The 17,922-nt window shown below is 40.6% G+C and overlaps 1 protein-coding gene across 1 annotated transcript; it reads left to right on the forward strand.

Annotated features, from left to right (window-relative positions):
- Positions 1-393: 393 nt before the first annotated feature.
- hoxc1a (homeobox C1a) lies at positions 394-5,247 on the forward strand (the record flags this gene model as incomplete). The annotated part of the gene is made up of 2 exons (XM_080030319.1): positions 394-937; positions 4,251-5,247. The coding sequence occupies 2 exons, from the start codon at positions 394-396 to the stop codon at positions 4,631-4,633; spliced, it is 927 nt and encodes a 308-aa protein (XP_079886445.1). The 3' UTR covers positions 4,634-5,247.
- Positions 5,248-17,922: the final 12,675 nt, after the last annotated feature.

Below are 17,922 nucleotides of genomic sequence, written 5' to 3' on the forward strand. Positions count from 1 at the left end.
GCCTACCTTTCTGCATAGGTGAGAGGCCCATGAAGGCCCTCAGTGTCGGGAGGTGACAAACTTCCTCGCTGTTTTTAGGGATGTTTGAGGCAGTGTTTGCTATGGCCTGCGCGGTGCCACTCTTTAGTGACGTCATTCAAATGTTGACCTGGAGTGAGTTTCTCAACTTGCTCGCTGGCTTAATCAGTGCTGTCCTCTGTGATGACAGAGATGTCCGGCCATTGGCTGAGACCAGGGGGGCCACGTCATCTCCATCAATCAGAGACCGCTGTTTTCTCCTCTGAGAAATGTCCCTACGGCCGTCCAGCCGCCTGACCATGCGTTACGGGATGCAAGAGAGGCCGGGCGTGAAGTGAGACCCCGTCCAATGATTATGCAGGGGGAGAGGTGATAATGACTTCCTATCAAGAGTTAACGGCCGAAGGGGAGAGTAGCCCTCTGTTCACGGGCTGCTGCCGAGCAAAAGAGGTCATAAACCTGGACCTGGATGGGAGGACGCATCCTGAACTCTGCAGTCGTGGCGAGCAGGGGGGACTGGGGCTGGAAGTTGCCCCGGGATTTAACAGTCCCCGGTACTTAACTCTCCACAACAGTTTGACTCCGTGCACCTCTTTGGACAGCCCTCCTCCCCCTCCTCCGCCGTGTGAGTCTCTCGAGGACTTCTCGGCACCGGCCTGCCCCCACTCGTCCCGTGTCCCCTGGCGGTGCAGGGGGCAGGGCTCTCCAGGACGCGGATACTGCGTGTCAAGCAACAACGGAACGCCACAATACGGTTTTGGGTCACTAGCCGAGCGAATTCAAAATATCTCTCCGATCGGCCCAGAAATCCGCTTTGCCGTGGGGAACTCAACCAGCTTGGACTGCGACGCAGCTGATATGGATGTAAACAGTCAAACTTTTGAGTGGATGAGAGTGAAGAGGAGTCAGCACCGGGCGGGTAAGTTTTTTTGTCAAGGGGAGACGAGAGCACGAGAGGAGGGATAGGCCTATAGCCTAATAGCGGCAACCATGTAACCCAACATTTATTCAGTAGCATATTAAATAAATATCTATTTTTTTTAAACTGCGTCCCATTTATGGTTCTGAAAAGTTTGGTCGAAGTTTTCTCTTTAAGCTAAAAATAAACAAATAAATAGCTGACTTGTTTCGCACGTCACCATTTTCTTTGTCACCAACAAATCGAAGTTTAATACAAATAATAATAATAACATCCCCACTTTTTAGAGCAGATCGAAACGTTTTGAAAGGCAGTTCTAGCTGTTTTATGTTTCGACGCCACATTTGAATATGCACATGAGGACACGGATTGTATTTCCTTAACGTTACATGTTAATGTTAAAAGTCTGTTTTGCTCCACCTACTGTTACAAACAGGATTTAGACTGTACACACAAGGAGGAGGAAGTACAGTAAGGGGCCTGCTTAGCCACAGTGTAGCCTATATTCAAACCCGGAAAAGGATCAATTATTTACCCTTGCCCTTACTAACCAGTAGCATTTGAATAATGCAACAGCCCACCGCCTGCCAAGAATTAGGCTACAGGAAGTTGAGTAAAACTTACTCTTGTGAGCTGGAGTGCACCCTGAGTATTGATTAGTTGTCTGTTTGTAATGAAAGCCCCTTGTGTATTGATTTCAGTTTGCAGCACCTTTACATGTGTCCACCTTTTTAACATAATTGCTGTCACAGATCATCATTTCCCTGACTGATGAGCTCTGGGCAGAGAGCCCACAGAAGAATACATACCCAGGTTTTTTTTTAAATGTACAGACAGCCTGCTAATGTGAAAAATGCCTATCAATCCTCAATTCTATGTGATTTATAGTATCTTATATAGATCCTTCCTTTGATCAATAATGACAGTTGAGTGACTGACCACTGTCCTTGGGTAGGGTTTCAGACTGGACCACCACAACAGTGGTGGTCCAGTCCAGTCATTAGCACAGACTGTTTGTAGTGAAAGGCCTGAGCAACCAACACAAAACTGCTCCGTGTGATCTGATGCAGCATGGCACACACACACACACATACAAACAAATCTAAATTCAGATACATGGTTATAAATGTGCATTCACACACCTTGATAACGATTTTTTTTCCTCCAAATTATTCTGCTGTAAGAGAAGCAAAGGGTGACACAGACATGTTTAATTTGCCATAAATATAGCAAAGTTGTAGGGGCAACAAACACACAACTACTTCTTGAAACTTTTGTTTACCCACTTCGGAACTAATATTATTGGGTAAACATTTCTCTGACTATGCCGCTGTGAGGAAGGTAAAATGTGACAAAAGCACCTTTGACTAGTCTAGTAGTCATTTTATTCATAAAATACATTACAGTAACATTAGCAACTCATCTGTGCACTTGAGAAAGTAATTTGCTCACACCCACACACAGGCTTCTCCTCGCAGTATCTTTGTAACCCCTTTCTGTATCCCTCTGAAGGGGATCATCTGTAGGAGTAACTCATTAGTGCTACTGTGTAACTTGTAAAAGAGCCATTAGTGAGAGTATGCTTTCCTCTGGACGTTGTATTGGTTTTGGCACAAAAGAAAGTCCTGCGTGTTCCTCCATGTTTGGAAGGCCTCCACAGACCTGCAGTAACCTGATCTCCTGGCTCAGTGTATATACTCCCAGTGCGTCATTCTTCAATTATTCTTTGACAGCACCTGAATTACTGTGGGCTGGATGCCCAGATGACTGAGGCAATGTGTATCGATCTATCCCTTTTCTTCTTCCCCTCCTCTCCTTGGCTTGGGAGGCCCTTCCACTCCCTTTGCTGGCTGGCTATTTTTAAGCGTGCAAGTCATTCCTCAAATATTTAGTTTGATTCTTTCATGCCTTCTGGCTGGCATCAATTCTATTATCATTGCAGCCATTCATCAGAATGTGCATGCCATTTGCACTCTCGAAAAAGCTGAACTTGATAATTACGCACGGTTGCCCCTATATTGGCTCTTCATATTCAGTCCAGTAATTCTCATGCTGGCCTACCTTGACATTCATTTTCGTAAAACATAGACTCAACATTTATCCTATAACTGACCTTTCTGTCTGCTATGCTTTCCCAAGTGGTAAAGAGGCCTGTTAACCTTCCTCCCTGTGAATTGTGGTTGGAGAGATCACACTACACCTGGGCCCACTGATTCCATTATGGAGTAGCAGCACGTTTTCTCAGAGGCGAAGACCCACTGACAACTTGCCCACAATGTCAGCGGTGAAAAATCAAGATATAGCTGCAGTTCCTGTCATTCATTGCACATAAGCAGCACAGATGATACTTTAATGTGTGACCCAGAAACCTCAGAGGGGAAAAAAGTGGGGCATTTGTCATTAATGCAGTGTTTGGAGGGATTTGTAAACTTAAACTGTCATTGACACAGCAAGGCCTACAGGCAAATTATTAATGATTCTGATGAATGCAGTTAATGGACTGTAAACACTGGCAAGTTGTTTTAAATCGTCAAACATTTCTCTGACTACTTTTCTTCATATCTGCAATATGCAGCGGAACCCTTTGTTTCACTATTCAGTGAACTTGTCAAGGATAAGCTTCAAACTCACCATCTTTACAATATCGATGTGGCACTTTGAAAATAGTTCACAGTCAGAGGTGTCAATTCAAAGCTCTTTTCGTTGTCCGAGCCGTAGTTTGTAATGTTGATGCATGTGATTACATTACGGTACAGGTGTTTCTATTTTAATATAACACTCTTCTCCATCCAGCTGTTTTGCAGCCTCCAAACATGTTGCAATGTATATTAATATATAAACTACGGCTAAAGTTGATACTTTAGTGAAATAGATAGGTCTATCTGATATACCGACAGAAAGATGGCTCCCAGGTGAAGGCTTTCAATCAAATAAGTGGCTCTGGGCCAATTCCTTCTAATCAGTTTATAGTTGTTTTCAATAATTTAATATTTGTTTAACCCCTATGAAACACGTATTCAACGTATGAAACAAACCTGTAATTGTGTATTCCATGTTATCACACACATTATATCTGATAGATCTAGTATTTTCTTATTTTTTTAATTCCTGAAGTTTTATTCAAAAGTTTTAGCTATAAATTATATTGGCCAAAGTTTATTATCTAAGATATATTTTTCCTTTTTCACCTCTTGAGTAATTTTTATTTCATGTAAATGGTCGTGGATGTTTTTATTGAGAGGGGTTTTGTGCTTCTTTTGTGGGTTACCTCATTGATCTTGCTGACGACTGTTCTAATGTCCTCTGTCCCCAGCCAGGATGCACATGACCTGTGGGTTCAGTATTGTTGGCTCGGGCCTCGCTGGAAGCAGCAGCATCTGCCCGGATGGCCACGCCACGGTGAGCGGGGCCCCGAGGACCAGCTTCAGCACCAAGCAGCTGACCGAGCTGGAGAAGGAGTTTCACTTCAACAAGTACCTGACGCGGGCCAGGCGGGTGGAGGTCGCCGGCGCCCTGCAGCTCAGCGAGACGCAGGTGAAAGTTTGGTTTCAGAACAGACGCATGAAGCAGAAGAAATTACGGAGAGACGGGCTGCTCTCCTACCCGGGGCTCGCGGCACCGCACTCACACACTGACACTTTGGACACTTGCCCCTCTTCTCCTGCACGGTGCTCGCCCAAACACCTGAACTCCTGAGCCGCATTCAGGAGCTGCATAGCCCAATGCATTAGGCTACCCGGGCCGACTGCAGAGGTTTTGATTCCTGTTTGCATCGGTTTCACTCAGGCTTCACCTTTATTTGCTTACCACGATGGATGCTTATCGCAAGAAGCGCAATGGCAAGTTTCTTCATGCAAGAACGGCTCAAAACAATTTGTCATCCTCCCCGGCTTCAGACCGGCGCGCTGATTTGAATATTAAAATTCAAGTCATCATTCCATCGCGCTCCTATCTGCACAATGTAAACGACAAAACAAAATTATATTAATTGGCCATAGAAACTGTGGCTGACTATTTGTTTATTTAATTTGTACGATTTGTTCAGGAAATTGCTTAGGCTACTTGCTTATATTTTGCTACTCTGCAGGACACGTGTTTTTGTTCAAAACAACACAGAGTATTTATTTTCTATTTATTATTTATTAATTTATTGAAGTTCTACATTAAAAAAAAAGATTTTGACAAAGAAGGAAAGTATGCATTTTTATTCAGTTTTAATAATTATCTTACAAAATCACACTGCATATTTTATTAATAAATTCCACCATTATGGATCTTTTTTTCTCTCTGTTTGATTCTGACCTTCCACATTAAAGAAACAAAATAAATTAATAACAGATGCACCTACTGCAGACAATGGACAATCTTCAGCATTAACCTACGCGTTAGCAGATATTTATTAGGCTAATTTAGCAGAGCATCAATACGGTTTTACGTTGCATTATGTTGCTGGTTTTAAGGTTTTCGTTCTCCATCGTCTACGGATAGATCAAATTCCATAATTGGCACATTGATTTATTGAATGCTCGCATTGAGAGTATTGATCTGTTGTGATCCATCCTATTAGAGGCACAACTCTGGGAGCATTTGCATGCATCTCTAACTGCATGTTAATGGGACGTAGAAACATCACGATCGGGAGTTCTTGTGTCTTTTATTACTCAATATACATGCATTAGAAAATAATAATTTAGCTCGAAAACTCATGCTGGAGAGCAGACAATAAAACGCTGTCTGTGCTGTTTTGCACATCATCCAATAAAAATGCGTGGCCAAGGCACTTCTAGCTGCTAAATATTCCTTTCAGATCCCCATCTCATCTCATATAAAGTAAATGATTGTAAACTCGCTCCTTAAACACTGTTATGTTTCCGGTATTGCTGGGCGTTTTTGTCATGTTAATGTCTGTTCTAATATCAGGATATGAGCCATCAGACGCATTAATCGTAGGGGATTTTTTTTTTTTACATTTAGCTTTAAATTAGCGGTGTTTGCATCGCTGGTTAGCCTACTAGATCCAAAACGGATATTAATGACAACAAAGGAATTGAAGCAGCCGGTTGTTGTCGATTAGAAATACAAAGCTAGACTCATAATGATTTAATCCGGTCCACCCTAAACTTTTATTAACAGGTGTCCTTGTGTAAATAAAACATAACACACTGCTAGTAATATAGCAATTAGGCAGGGGCAGGAGTGGACACGGAGGCTGCAAGGCCACGCTAATGTATGCAGTTACACCAGAGTTCACCCCTCACCTCTTGACCTTTGTCTTGCCTCGGGACAACGATGACCCGGTCAGCGGCTCACAGATACAAAGATGCACCATTCATTTTGGTGACCTCAAAGTCTGAGCTTTTTCTCTTTCGTTCTTTCGTTTACTCTTTTTCTCCCCTCTCTCACAACTCCGAAAGCTTTTGTTCTGGTGGTGGTTCTCTACGTCCACACACAATAATATTTCATCAAGCTGAATAGAGCTGCGAGCAGGCCATATGATAATTGTTCATATTATAATTCCGTACCAGGCCACATTATGCATTTCCCCCTCCTTACACCTAGAGGTAACCTAATTTTTGCTCTATCTCTTATTTTAATAAGCCAAAAAATATGCTCCTGGCTCACTTTATAAACTGGATGGAGGAGTCTTTTCATCCAATAGGTTTTTGAATATAAACTACAGACCTATTTTTAATAGTAAAGTTGAAAAATTAAAGTTACTGTAGCATACTTAACACTTAATATGATTCCATGTCAGGGGCAGCATAAACACAATTTAGAACAACTATTCATTACAGCTTTCCCGATGCTTGAATATTTCATGCCTATCTGGTTGAATAATTTTAAAAGAATTTAGACATTAGTCCCCTCCAAACAATATCTTTTATGACGTTCATCTCAAAGCCAGGAGGGGATTCAAGTTCATCTTAAAGGTCTGCAGAGGAGCTAGTGACACTACAAACATTTAAAAGTTTTAATTGTAATTGATACAAATAGTTTTACGTGCGAGCCATGGACAAAAAAATGTGTTAAGCCCAATATATTTTCAATTTGCATTTAAACAAAGTACACACCATTAAGGGCCGGCTCTCTCTAAACAAAATAGTGCAAAGTGGAATGTTTAACAAAACCTTCCAATGTATGTCCTTTTTAATGCAAATGAGGGCACATTTTGAAGGTTATGGGGATGAGGACAATGACGATGAAACAATGTCATGATGAAGCATTCGAAAAAAGGGGCCTGTAAAAAGGGTCTCACATGTCTAGTGTTCCTCCTGAGAAGTGTTGACCTTATTAGAAACTCTTTTATAATCTTGTGCAAATGTGTTACAGGTTTTTCATGAGCGCAGTGGAGGCTTCCAGCAGGTGTACACTCAGACCTTTGTTTTTATTTTTTCCCCAAACTTCACCACAGTTTCTTCTGCGTGATAGATTCACTTTGAAATGCACAACTATTTGAAATAGTAGCAGGAGAAAATATGAGAAAGGAAAAAAACTTGATGTGAATCATAGGGATGAGGTGAAGGTGAAAAGGAGAGCTGATTTATTTTGGGTGAACTATCACTTTAATTTCATCCCGTGGCAGCTTCAGCATTTGCCTCTCAATTGATGAAAGGCAAACCGCATTGTTTGTTCAGACCTGACATTTAGTTTTGAAAGCATTTGAGTGTGACTCTGCTCTGATGAATTTGTGCTCTTCTGTAATTCCTTCCTCAAGATGTACGGTCGGTTCACGAGACTGACAGCTGTGTTGTGCTTATACACAAGTGAACACACGGGCAATGGAAGGGAAATAGAAGCAAAATAACTCAAGCTCAAAATGTATTGCTGCCACAGGTCGCAACAGTCGTGACATAGACCAAGTTTTCTTCACCTTTATTTTTCTTCTCCCCTTTCCTTTACAGCAATACTTTCTCATAATGTAATTCATACTAAAATCTTCTTTATTTAAGTCATTAATTTAAAAAAATAAAAAATATATTTATAATAAGGTACTATGGCTCAAACATTATTTGTAACCTGCTAAATTTTTTAATAAAAAACTTTCAACTGAGATATTCAACAGGAACCAGTCATGTATTAGTTCACAATGAATGAGGCAATAGACATTCTTTTTGTTCTGTAAATAAGCTGATGTGGGCATATGTTGCAGTTCTCCTGAGGAGTGCTGTGTGGCATGAGCAATGAGAGAACATATGCGGCTTATAGAATATAATACATTGGGATTTTTTTAAATGAACACATATAAGTGTGTTCCCTCTGAGCTCATTGTAATTAATGATAAGTTGACCTAAAATTAACTTAATGCATAATATGCATGTTATATCCCCACCGGTGCTCAGGGGAATGAAATTAATTGATCAAGTTAAGCTCTTTCTAACTCTATGTGAAGCACTAATAGATATCTCAGTTGTTGATGTAATTGCAGATCATTTGAATGTTTTCCTCCCCTGCACCTTTTCTGCTCGTCTGATTTTACTGTTTTTCTTTATTTGCAAAGACTTTCACGCACTATTAGTCTTTTTGATCAGGGCCATTCACACATTTGACTACCAAACAATTTGTACATCAAGAAAGTTGAAATGAAGTGCACCTGTTTTTTTTGTGTGTGTGCCTATACATATTTGGATGCCCTGTGTTCAATTACACAAATATGTGTTTTGTTTCCTAGGTGCTACTAATAATGCGCTCAAAGAGATACAAAGCACCTATTTGAATAATTGTCCACTGGCACGCGCATACACTCACACGCATACGAAATCCATACATAACACATTCTGACAGAGCTCCACCGAGCAACATGCGCACCAATCCAGTCCTTGCCTCTCCTCTCCTGCTCCACTCCGGGGAGCAGATGTTTGGGGACAGCTTACAGCCTCAGCGAATTTCTGTGTACAAAGCAAACAGCAGCACTCAGCACTTCTAGCTGCAAAGGGAAATCTGCTCTTGAAAGGGAGGGGGGGCTTTGAGTCAATGTAAGGTATCATGAGGGTTGGGGGGGGGGTGAGATGGGGTGCATGCAGAGGTGAAACTGTGTCAAGGTTGCGAGTGCATAGGAATATTCCCTGTTTCCAGAGACATCTGGTGCAGTGTGTGGGAGCAGTGCTGGACAGTGTCATGTACAGCACATACAGTATCTCCCCATGGCATCATGCAGCATCAGTAAAGGCAGCCAAGGTGGCCCTGCTACATATCTGATTGTGTGGAGTCTCTCTGACCTCTCCCACGTAGCTCTGTCTACTCACTAGTTAGGATTTGCCCTTTCAAAAGTTGCAGACAAGCATAAAGTGAGGGGGGAAAACAAGGGAATGAGCCTTTACAGAGTTTGCTGATACTGCATCTGAGACTGAGCTATAACCTAGGACCAGCTATGCTAATGATGCCATTGATATAATCCAGTGATTTAATGGCACTGGTCCTGTGGTGGCATGCTGGGTGCGCTCTCTTCAGTTTGTGTTCTGGGGAAAATTGCAAAAGCATATTTTTTTAATCACTAAAAATATCCTCATCTGCCTGACCAAATGTTTGTGATTTATTTTTTGTGATCCTATGAAATGTGAGTGTAAAATATGGAAAGTCTTCAATAAAAACATGTTTTTCACAATTTTTTCCTTCAAATTTCTTTACAGTGAGTGCAGCTCATGCAAGAAAGTGAACATGGTCGTACAAACAGGCTCAAACACACACACACACACACACACACACACACACACACACACACACACACACACACACACACACACACACACACACACACACACACACACTTTCATGTCAAAACATGGGTAAGAACACATATTTTGACCTCTAATCATTGTATTATAATCCCTAAACAAACCACCATAAATAAGCCCTGCAATGCTTATTTGTCTGAACTAAAGCAACCCCCTCCTTCTCTGCCCCTGGGGTGAGGTTGCCATAGTGACAGATTCATAGACATATGGAGAGAGAGAGGAGAAGGGGAGCCGGGTTGAAGGGGTGGGGCTGCAGGGGTGAGGTGGAGGGGGGAGGCAGAGGAGAAGGGGATGGGTACCAGTTTCAGGACACTGGCGCTCTGTCTTTCAGATGTCTCTTTGTGTTTAATCTGTCAATCAGCCATCCGTGTCAGTCTGTGCTCAGTGAGGGAGCAGTTCATGAACTTTTCTCAATCAAGTCTCTGTCAGGCGCCATCTTGGCTGTATTTCATGAAGGGGAAGGATTGATTCTCGTGTCGGCTTCACAGCCCAAAAAACACAGTGTGTGCAAAGGTGCCACAGGCAAACAATCCAGTATGAATGTGAATTATTAAATTGTATTGGACGGCTGTGTTCACATATTTCAATCTCTTGCTGCATTTTGTTGTTTAAACTAATGACCAATCGGCATTAAATAAAAAATAAAAAACATACAGATGTTTCTGCTCCTTACATATTAAATTCAGATGATGTAAAATATGATGTAATCAACCTCGACAGCTCGACAATGGATGGGGAGAAAGGGAGAGAGGGAAAGGAGGAGTGTGAGAGTCGAAAAGCAGGAGGAGGAGGGGGGGGGGCTGAAGCGGCCATCAGCACTGGCCTTGCTGCTATAAAAACACGTTTTTTTCCATCAGCCATTTTATGCAAAAGAGGAAGACCAGGTGCTCAATCAAGCCTCACGCCTACTGTATTATTTTTCATCTTTACCCCTCCCAGTGTTTGCCTGCACAACAAACCCTTCTGTGTGCCATTCCTCTCCTCTTCTTCGCTCTCTCCTTGTCATCCGTCTTTTCTCCGCTGCCTGCTCTCCAACTGATATGAGAGAGTGACCCTTGGGCCCTCAGGGGTCAAGTGATACAAGGTCATTGGCAGGTCATCTCTGCTGACTGGCTGACCTCTAAAAGGACTTCTGGAAGGAGCCAATCAGGTCTTGCTCCTTCCTCCCTAAGGCGGGTCCCCCTCCCAAACTCATCAGCAGCATGTCACATGACCAAGGCGAGGCGTCAGAGGGAGGATGATTAATGATGCTTTTAGTACCTGTTTAGAATGAAGCTGTCCACACCGCACTGTAATTACCCACTCCCAGGCGGCAGCTGCCCAACATAATTGCTTTTTGTTTGTTGACCTGGTTTATTGAGGAAAAAGAAGGCTTTGGCTGGGTAAGATGGTGCTGTGTACTGTATACAGAGGTGAGGATGTATGTTTGTTCAAAATTTGGGTGGCAGTTTGTGTCTGATATCCATGTAAGATACACAAGCGTGATGTGTGCCTCAGCTGTGTGCGCATATAGGGGGTGATACAAGTGACAGAAAATGTGCTTCAGGCTCTGTACTAAAAATCCATGTCCTAAAACAAAATGTCAGGAAAAGATGAGACATGCTACCCTCACTCTTCAGGTCAAAGCCAGCCACAGACCTCTTGTGCAAGGTTACTGTATCCCACTGGAATACACTAGCATTCAACAACGTGCACCGTTAAGAAGGGGTGTGTTATGTCATGCATAATTTATGTCAACATCTCAAAAGCATGTGCACTGTGTTGCTCTGAAAATTCAAAACTTAAGTTCAGAAGGTCAATGGAAATACCTCACCTAGAGATCCCCCACGGTCCCACCCCTCCTTCTTTGGCTACATGCCAAAGGCAAATATGAAAATTTCAGTACCTGCGGCGCATGCCACGAGGACAGTGACAATGAAACCCAGATAAACAGCCCCTCGTTTGACCTATGGAGAGCATAAATTTACCGTCCATAAATCCTTGAGCGTTTCAGCTCCGTTTGGCGCGTTTACCGTGGCTCTCTATACCAGACAGAGAGAGGCAAGTGTCGGGTATCAGTGCTGCTATATGAGCAGCTTTCATCCTGCTCTTGGTTCTCACATAACTCAGACCTGCAGCCTTTATCACCGCCTCATAAATAACTAGGCTATCGCCTGATAATGTCCGCTTAATGCTTAGTCAATAAAGCCCACAGTTAGAGGGGCCTTTTTTAGCCTCTCTCCTGTACATAAATATAAACAGTGCAGTAGATTGATGTGATGGGCAGGCTCCTTTTACACTGGGACAAAAAGAGGCAGCGTGTGGGCCTGGAAGCTGAAGGTGGGCTGTGGGGCTGCAGGTGTTTAGAGGAGATAGTGGGCTGTAATGAGGGGGCTGCAAAAGAAGGGCTGAATGGATAGCCTTGACTGATCACCTGTGAAAGGCACATACACTCACAAATGATGGCACGCAGATGCACAAAGGCGCAGGCACACGCAGTCACACTCATTCCCACACCCACACACACACTAATGCCATCATTAGTTAACCCATTGGTGTCGATGCCTGGTGCACAAGAAGCTCATCCTCCCTATTTGAAGGGCATTAGAGCATTATGATAAAGAGACTCCCAAATGAATTGCTTTGCATCTTGTTAACAACTTTTTCTTAATGTATTGACACGTTTAGAAAACCAACCACATGCTTCCACAGAATTATATCCAGCAATGTATACGTTTCATTGTCTTGTGCAGAGTGCAGGGACAGTTATCGACCATTTGCACCAGTCATTAGACCATCCAATTCCAGTGCGGCGCCAGGGGCAGCTGTAGTCAGTGCAATGGCTGGAATGGGATCAGACTGAGCCCTGGGGAGACAGAAGAGACTGACAGGGATGTTGCTGGGTTGAACGAGGGGGCTGATTGTGATCCATGAGTTAGTCAGTGCCGCAGCACCTGGGCTTGGAGCAGCAGCTGGGAGAGATGGGTAGGGTGAACAGACTGGGATAAAAATGAGAGGGATGATCCAATCAGCTTATATTGTCATAGGGGAGAGTGGCCTAAATTGTGCCAGTGGGGAAGTTGTGCCACCCCTTGTTTCTAGAAAACCGAGGAAGAAATTGGAAATTTTACCACATATTTAAGAAGAGCCATCCATTTAACTCATCCTGTAAAGAAGGGAGACACAAGGAATAAGATATAAGCAAATTGTTTTGCCTTTCAAAGTAAAATTTTCATGATCAAGGTTTTTTGTTTATTGTGTCTGAACAATTATAGACAAGTTTGAAAACATTTGACACATGTTTTAGTGCTTTAGTATGCTACACTTTGAGTCTATACAGTTAGCCCGATGTCAGCCCTAAACTGCTGCATCATGCTTATTATCCAAAATTCTGGGGTTGGGGTGATTTGTGCCAAAGGGCCTAGGTGAGTTATAAGTAAAATGTATGTATAAAAGCACATTTATGTCAGTTTGCACTATCCAAAGTGCTGTACATAGTGCATTCAGTAGGTGAACAATGAAGGTAAAATAACAATAACAAAAATAAAAGACATAAACCCATACATCCACATATAAACAAAGATAGTGCAGAGGTAAGATAGTTAATGGGAGGAAAAGTCAGGGTGTACATATGGGTTTTGAGCCTTGATTTAAAGGTGGAAATGGAGGGGGAATCACATTTGTCAGGTGACAGTTGGTTCCACAAGCACGGAGCAACTAGTGCAAAGTACGTTTCTGAGAGTTGTGCCAGTGCATGGCTGTATATGCTGGTCACCAAAAAGAAAGTGATTGTCTACAGTAGCTCAGAAGAGACTGACATCTCCATTCCACTTAACGACACCACTGACAAGAGTTCAGATGGCCAGAAAGATGATGATGGTGACTTTGTCATTGTGAGCTTTGCGGGCAAAACCACCTAGATCTGCCAGGCCTTGTTTAAGAAAATTGACCTTCAATCTTTGTAAAATAATTACTTTATTTACTTTAAATAAACCTTAAATAAGTAATTGTCTTATGGATTAGTCTTGCATTACAGTTTATGAGATATATATCAATGGCACAATTTACCCCATGGTATTCTCTCTTGTGGCACAACTTACACCACACCGGGGGCAAGTTGTGCCACAAGACAACTTTTTTTCCGAAAGCTATATTTCTTAAACAGTTTATTCCAGATCCAAAGTTTTTATTGCCAGGGATGCACAACATCCTGAAATATATGTACATATTTGAGTTGGAGACATAACTGTCAAGGCCTCACTTTAGAATCACCTTGAGTAAAAAGTGGCACAACTTAGGCCACTCTCCCGTACTTGGTGGAATGCACTTGCTGGTGTTTGTTGGTATAAGAATTCGGTAACACTTTACAATAAGGGTACATTAATTAATGGTTAGTTAATGCTTAATAAGGTTTAACTAACCATTAGTTAACTGTTAACTAATGTGTCTAGTAAGCATTTACTAATGGTATTCATGTTAACTAAGGTATTAATTACTACATTATGTAATGTTTATAAATATCCTATATTAACCTTAGTTAACCCATTAATTAAGCATGAAACAACAGTTGATTAATATAATAATAAGCATTAATTAACTGTTAACAAATGTCATTTTTGTAACATTACTTAAGCATAATTAACCATTTATTAATGCTCTTTGTGACCCTTATTGTAAAAGTGGGAACCATTTATCCATTAAGTAACACTTAATAAATGCACACCAGTGCTGAATAGGCATTACTGAAGCATAATTAACCATAATAGGCATTACTTAAGTGTAATTAAACATTTATTAATGGACTTTGTTACCCTTATTGTAAAGTGAGAACCATTTCTCATGAATTAACACCTAATAAAGGCATACTAGTGCTGATTAAGCATCACTTAAGCATAATTAACCATTTCTTAATGTTATTTGTGACCCTTATTGTAAAGTGGAAACCATTTATCACTTGTTACACTTAATAAATGCAAAATAGTGCTGAATAAGGATTACCTAAGTACAATCCATCAATCAACAAAGCTCTTTGTGACCCATGTACATTCTCTATAATAACAATATTAAACATACTAAAATATTTCCAACTGGAAATCAATTCATGACAACAATCTGTTATCAAGACAATTCAGTCACAATTTAAAAAAGAAAGAAAATGTTATTTTTTTTAGAATATTTAGTTTTATTTGGAAACACGGCTCTCACATTTGACATGAATACCGTCAAAGAATTTATTCACATACGGTTTGGTGTCCATGAACACACACTTTATTTAGCCACCACTACAATTACTGCTAAAAGTTACCTGTGAAGCTAGCCAGCACAAGCCTCATGCTAACGCTCCTCATATAGCAGCGCGCTAATGCTAACATTGCTATGCTAGCGGGACGCTGTGTCGCTAATATATTTCAAAGTATTCTTACATACACACAACTATATCATCTCACTAACACCTTAATTAACTCACCAATAATTTCATTTGGCTAATGGCAGCATAACTGTAACCACCACAGGTCTTTTGTGTGAGAATAATTGGTCGGTCAGGTCAAGCTGGCTTTAAGCACGTAGCTCAGCTGCTGCTTTTACTGTCCAGGCACACATCCGTCTTTCTATCCTCCCAGTGGCCAGGATCCAGTAAAAAACGAGATCTATAGGTGATTTATATGATCAATAGTAGGCTATTGATAATCAACAATGGCTGTAAAGGGAATGCATGTGTGTATCCATTGTATTTTCAACTTTGGGAAGATGAAAATATGTTTGGAGACTTTACTTAAGAAAAATATTTCTTTACAAACCTTATTGACATTAGGATTACCCACGTTTTTCAAGCACTTGAACTCGCCCAGCGATCAGCCAGCAAGAAAGACGGATGTGTGTCTGGACAGTGAAGCAGCAGGCCAGCAGCTATGTGCTTTATTCTCACAAAAGAGACCCGTGGTGGTTACAATTACAGTATGCTGCCATTAGCCCAACAAAATTATTGGTGAGTTAACTAAGGTATTCGTGAGATGATATAGTTGTGTGTGTGTATGTAAGAAATTAATAATGTGAAATATATTAGTGATGCAGCCTCCCGCTAGCATAGCACAGTTAGCATGAGGCTTGTGCTGTCTAGCTTCACAGGTAACTTTTAGCAGTAATTGTAGCGGTGGCTAAATAAAGTGTGTGTTTATAGACACCAAACCATATGTGAACACATGTAAGCATTTTTGGCTAAAATGGGCTTAAACTGAGCATGTGTTGTGTAGAATGGTCATAGAGATTACATGTTTTTTGAATGAAAAAATAGTGTCAACTTGTTAAAGGTTCAGTGAGAATTTTATTTGATTAAGGTACCAAAGATATTTCAGTTAAGCAATGCAATGCATTATGTTATAATAATAATACATAATGTGGAACCGTAATGCTATGCTATAATGATTTAGATAAAGGAAACAAAAATGCATCTGAACTGTTAACTGATTATTTTCATTTTTTCCATGTACATCAACTTGGTGATTAGACAAGATTCTTGGATTCCAGCCCAACTGCTTCATTTGGAGAGGAGCACCCAGGCCTGGAGTGGCCAGCAAACCCAAGAACTGGATCTAAAGAGAGCGAGAGATTATAAATGAGGGTCACCCTTCAACTGATCTTTCGAGTGTAAATAAAGGTTAAATGAAATACATATGTGCTCATTCAAATAACAGTGATAGGGCCAGGTTAAACTAGTGTTTAGTCACAAGAGAATGATCATTATTTTGTTTTATCTTCAGTCCATGATTAAAAATGGAACTGTTATGTTCTTTGTGTATTTTATTTTTGTTTATGTTGCAACAATGATATACACTTCAAGGAAGAGAGAGTAGAAAATACATATTTACCTGTTAAACCAAACTGTTGAGTCAGTGTGTTTCACCATCGCTGTTAGTGATCCATTTCCTCCTGTTTGTTACTTTCAGAGAAAATCATTAAACTGGATATAATTTGTTGAAGAAACTATTTTGGAGTTCTTTGACAGTATTCATGTCAAATGTGAGAGCCGTGTTTCCAAATAAAACTAAATATTCTAAATAAAATAAAATTTTCTTTCTTTTTTAAATTGTGACTGAATTGTGTTGATAACAGATTGTTGTCATGAATTGATTTCCAGTTGGAAATATTTTAGTATGTTTAATATTGTTATTATAGAGAATGTACACGGGTCACAAAGAGCATTGTTGATTGATGGATTGTATTTAGGTAATCCTTATTCAGCACTATTTTGCATTTATTAAGTGTAACAAGTGATAAATGGTTCCCACTTTACAATAAGGGTCACAAATAACATTAAGAAATGGTTAATTATGCTTAAGTGATGCTTAATCAGCACTAGTATGCCTTTATTAGGTGTTAATTCATGAGAAATGGTTCTCACTTTACAATAAGGGTCACACAAAGTCCATTAGTAAATGTTTAATTACACTTAAGTAATGCCTATTATGGTTAATTATGCTTCAGTAATGCCTATTCAGCACTGGTGTGCATTTATTAAGTGTTACTTAATGGATAAATGGTTCCCACTTTTACAATAAGGGTCACAAAGAGCATTAATAAATGGTTAATTATGCTTAAGTAATGTTACAAAAATGACATTTGTTAACAGTTAATTAATGCTTATTATTATATTAATCAACTGTTGGTTCATGCTTAATTAATGGGTTAACTAAGGTTAATATAGGATATTTATAAACATTACATAATGTAGTAATTAATACCTTAGTTAACATGAATACCATTAGTAAATGCTTACTAGACACATTAGTTAACAGTTAACTAATGTTTAGTTAAACCTTATTAAGCATTAACTAACCATTAATTAATGTACCCTTATTGTAAAGTGTTACCAAGAAGGCTTACTTAGGCCCACACATTTTTTTTAGGCCAGGTTCTGGTGATTTAACAAATAGGGCAAGCCAGGAAATCCAGACCAATATCTTGAACGATAGATTGTCTGGCCACGGGATTAACTGTTAAATTACACTTTTGGTGTAGTCGGTCGGCAAAACAGAACATTCCTCTTACTCGCTAATGAAAGATTTGAGTGCAGTTTTCCGACTCGTAAAGGGTCAAGGCCAAATCCGTCTGGACCTCAAACAACATATCCACAGTCATCTCTGTTGTTTACTATCACGGCTTCGGCGGCGCATGCACAGCACGGTCGTCATCCGGTTACGTCCGCCCCAGAGTGCCCATATCAGAAAGAATGATTTGATTGGTAGTTTAGGATTTCTTGACATATTTAATGAGCTT

Source organism: Ammodytes marinus, assembly GCF_949987685.1.
Source record: "Ammodytes marinus genome assembly, chromosome: 7".
NCBI lineage: Eukaryota > Metazoa > Chordata > Actinopteri > Uranoscopiformes > Ammodytidae > Ammodytes > Ammodytes marinus.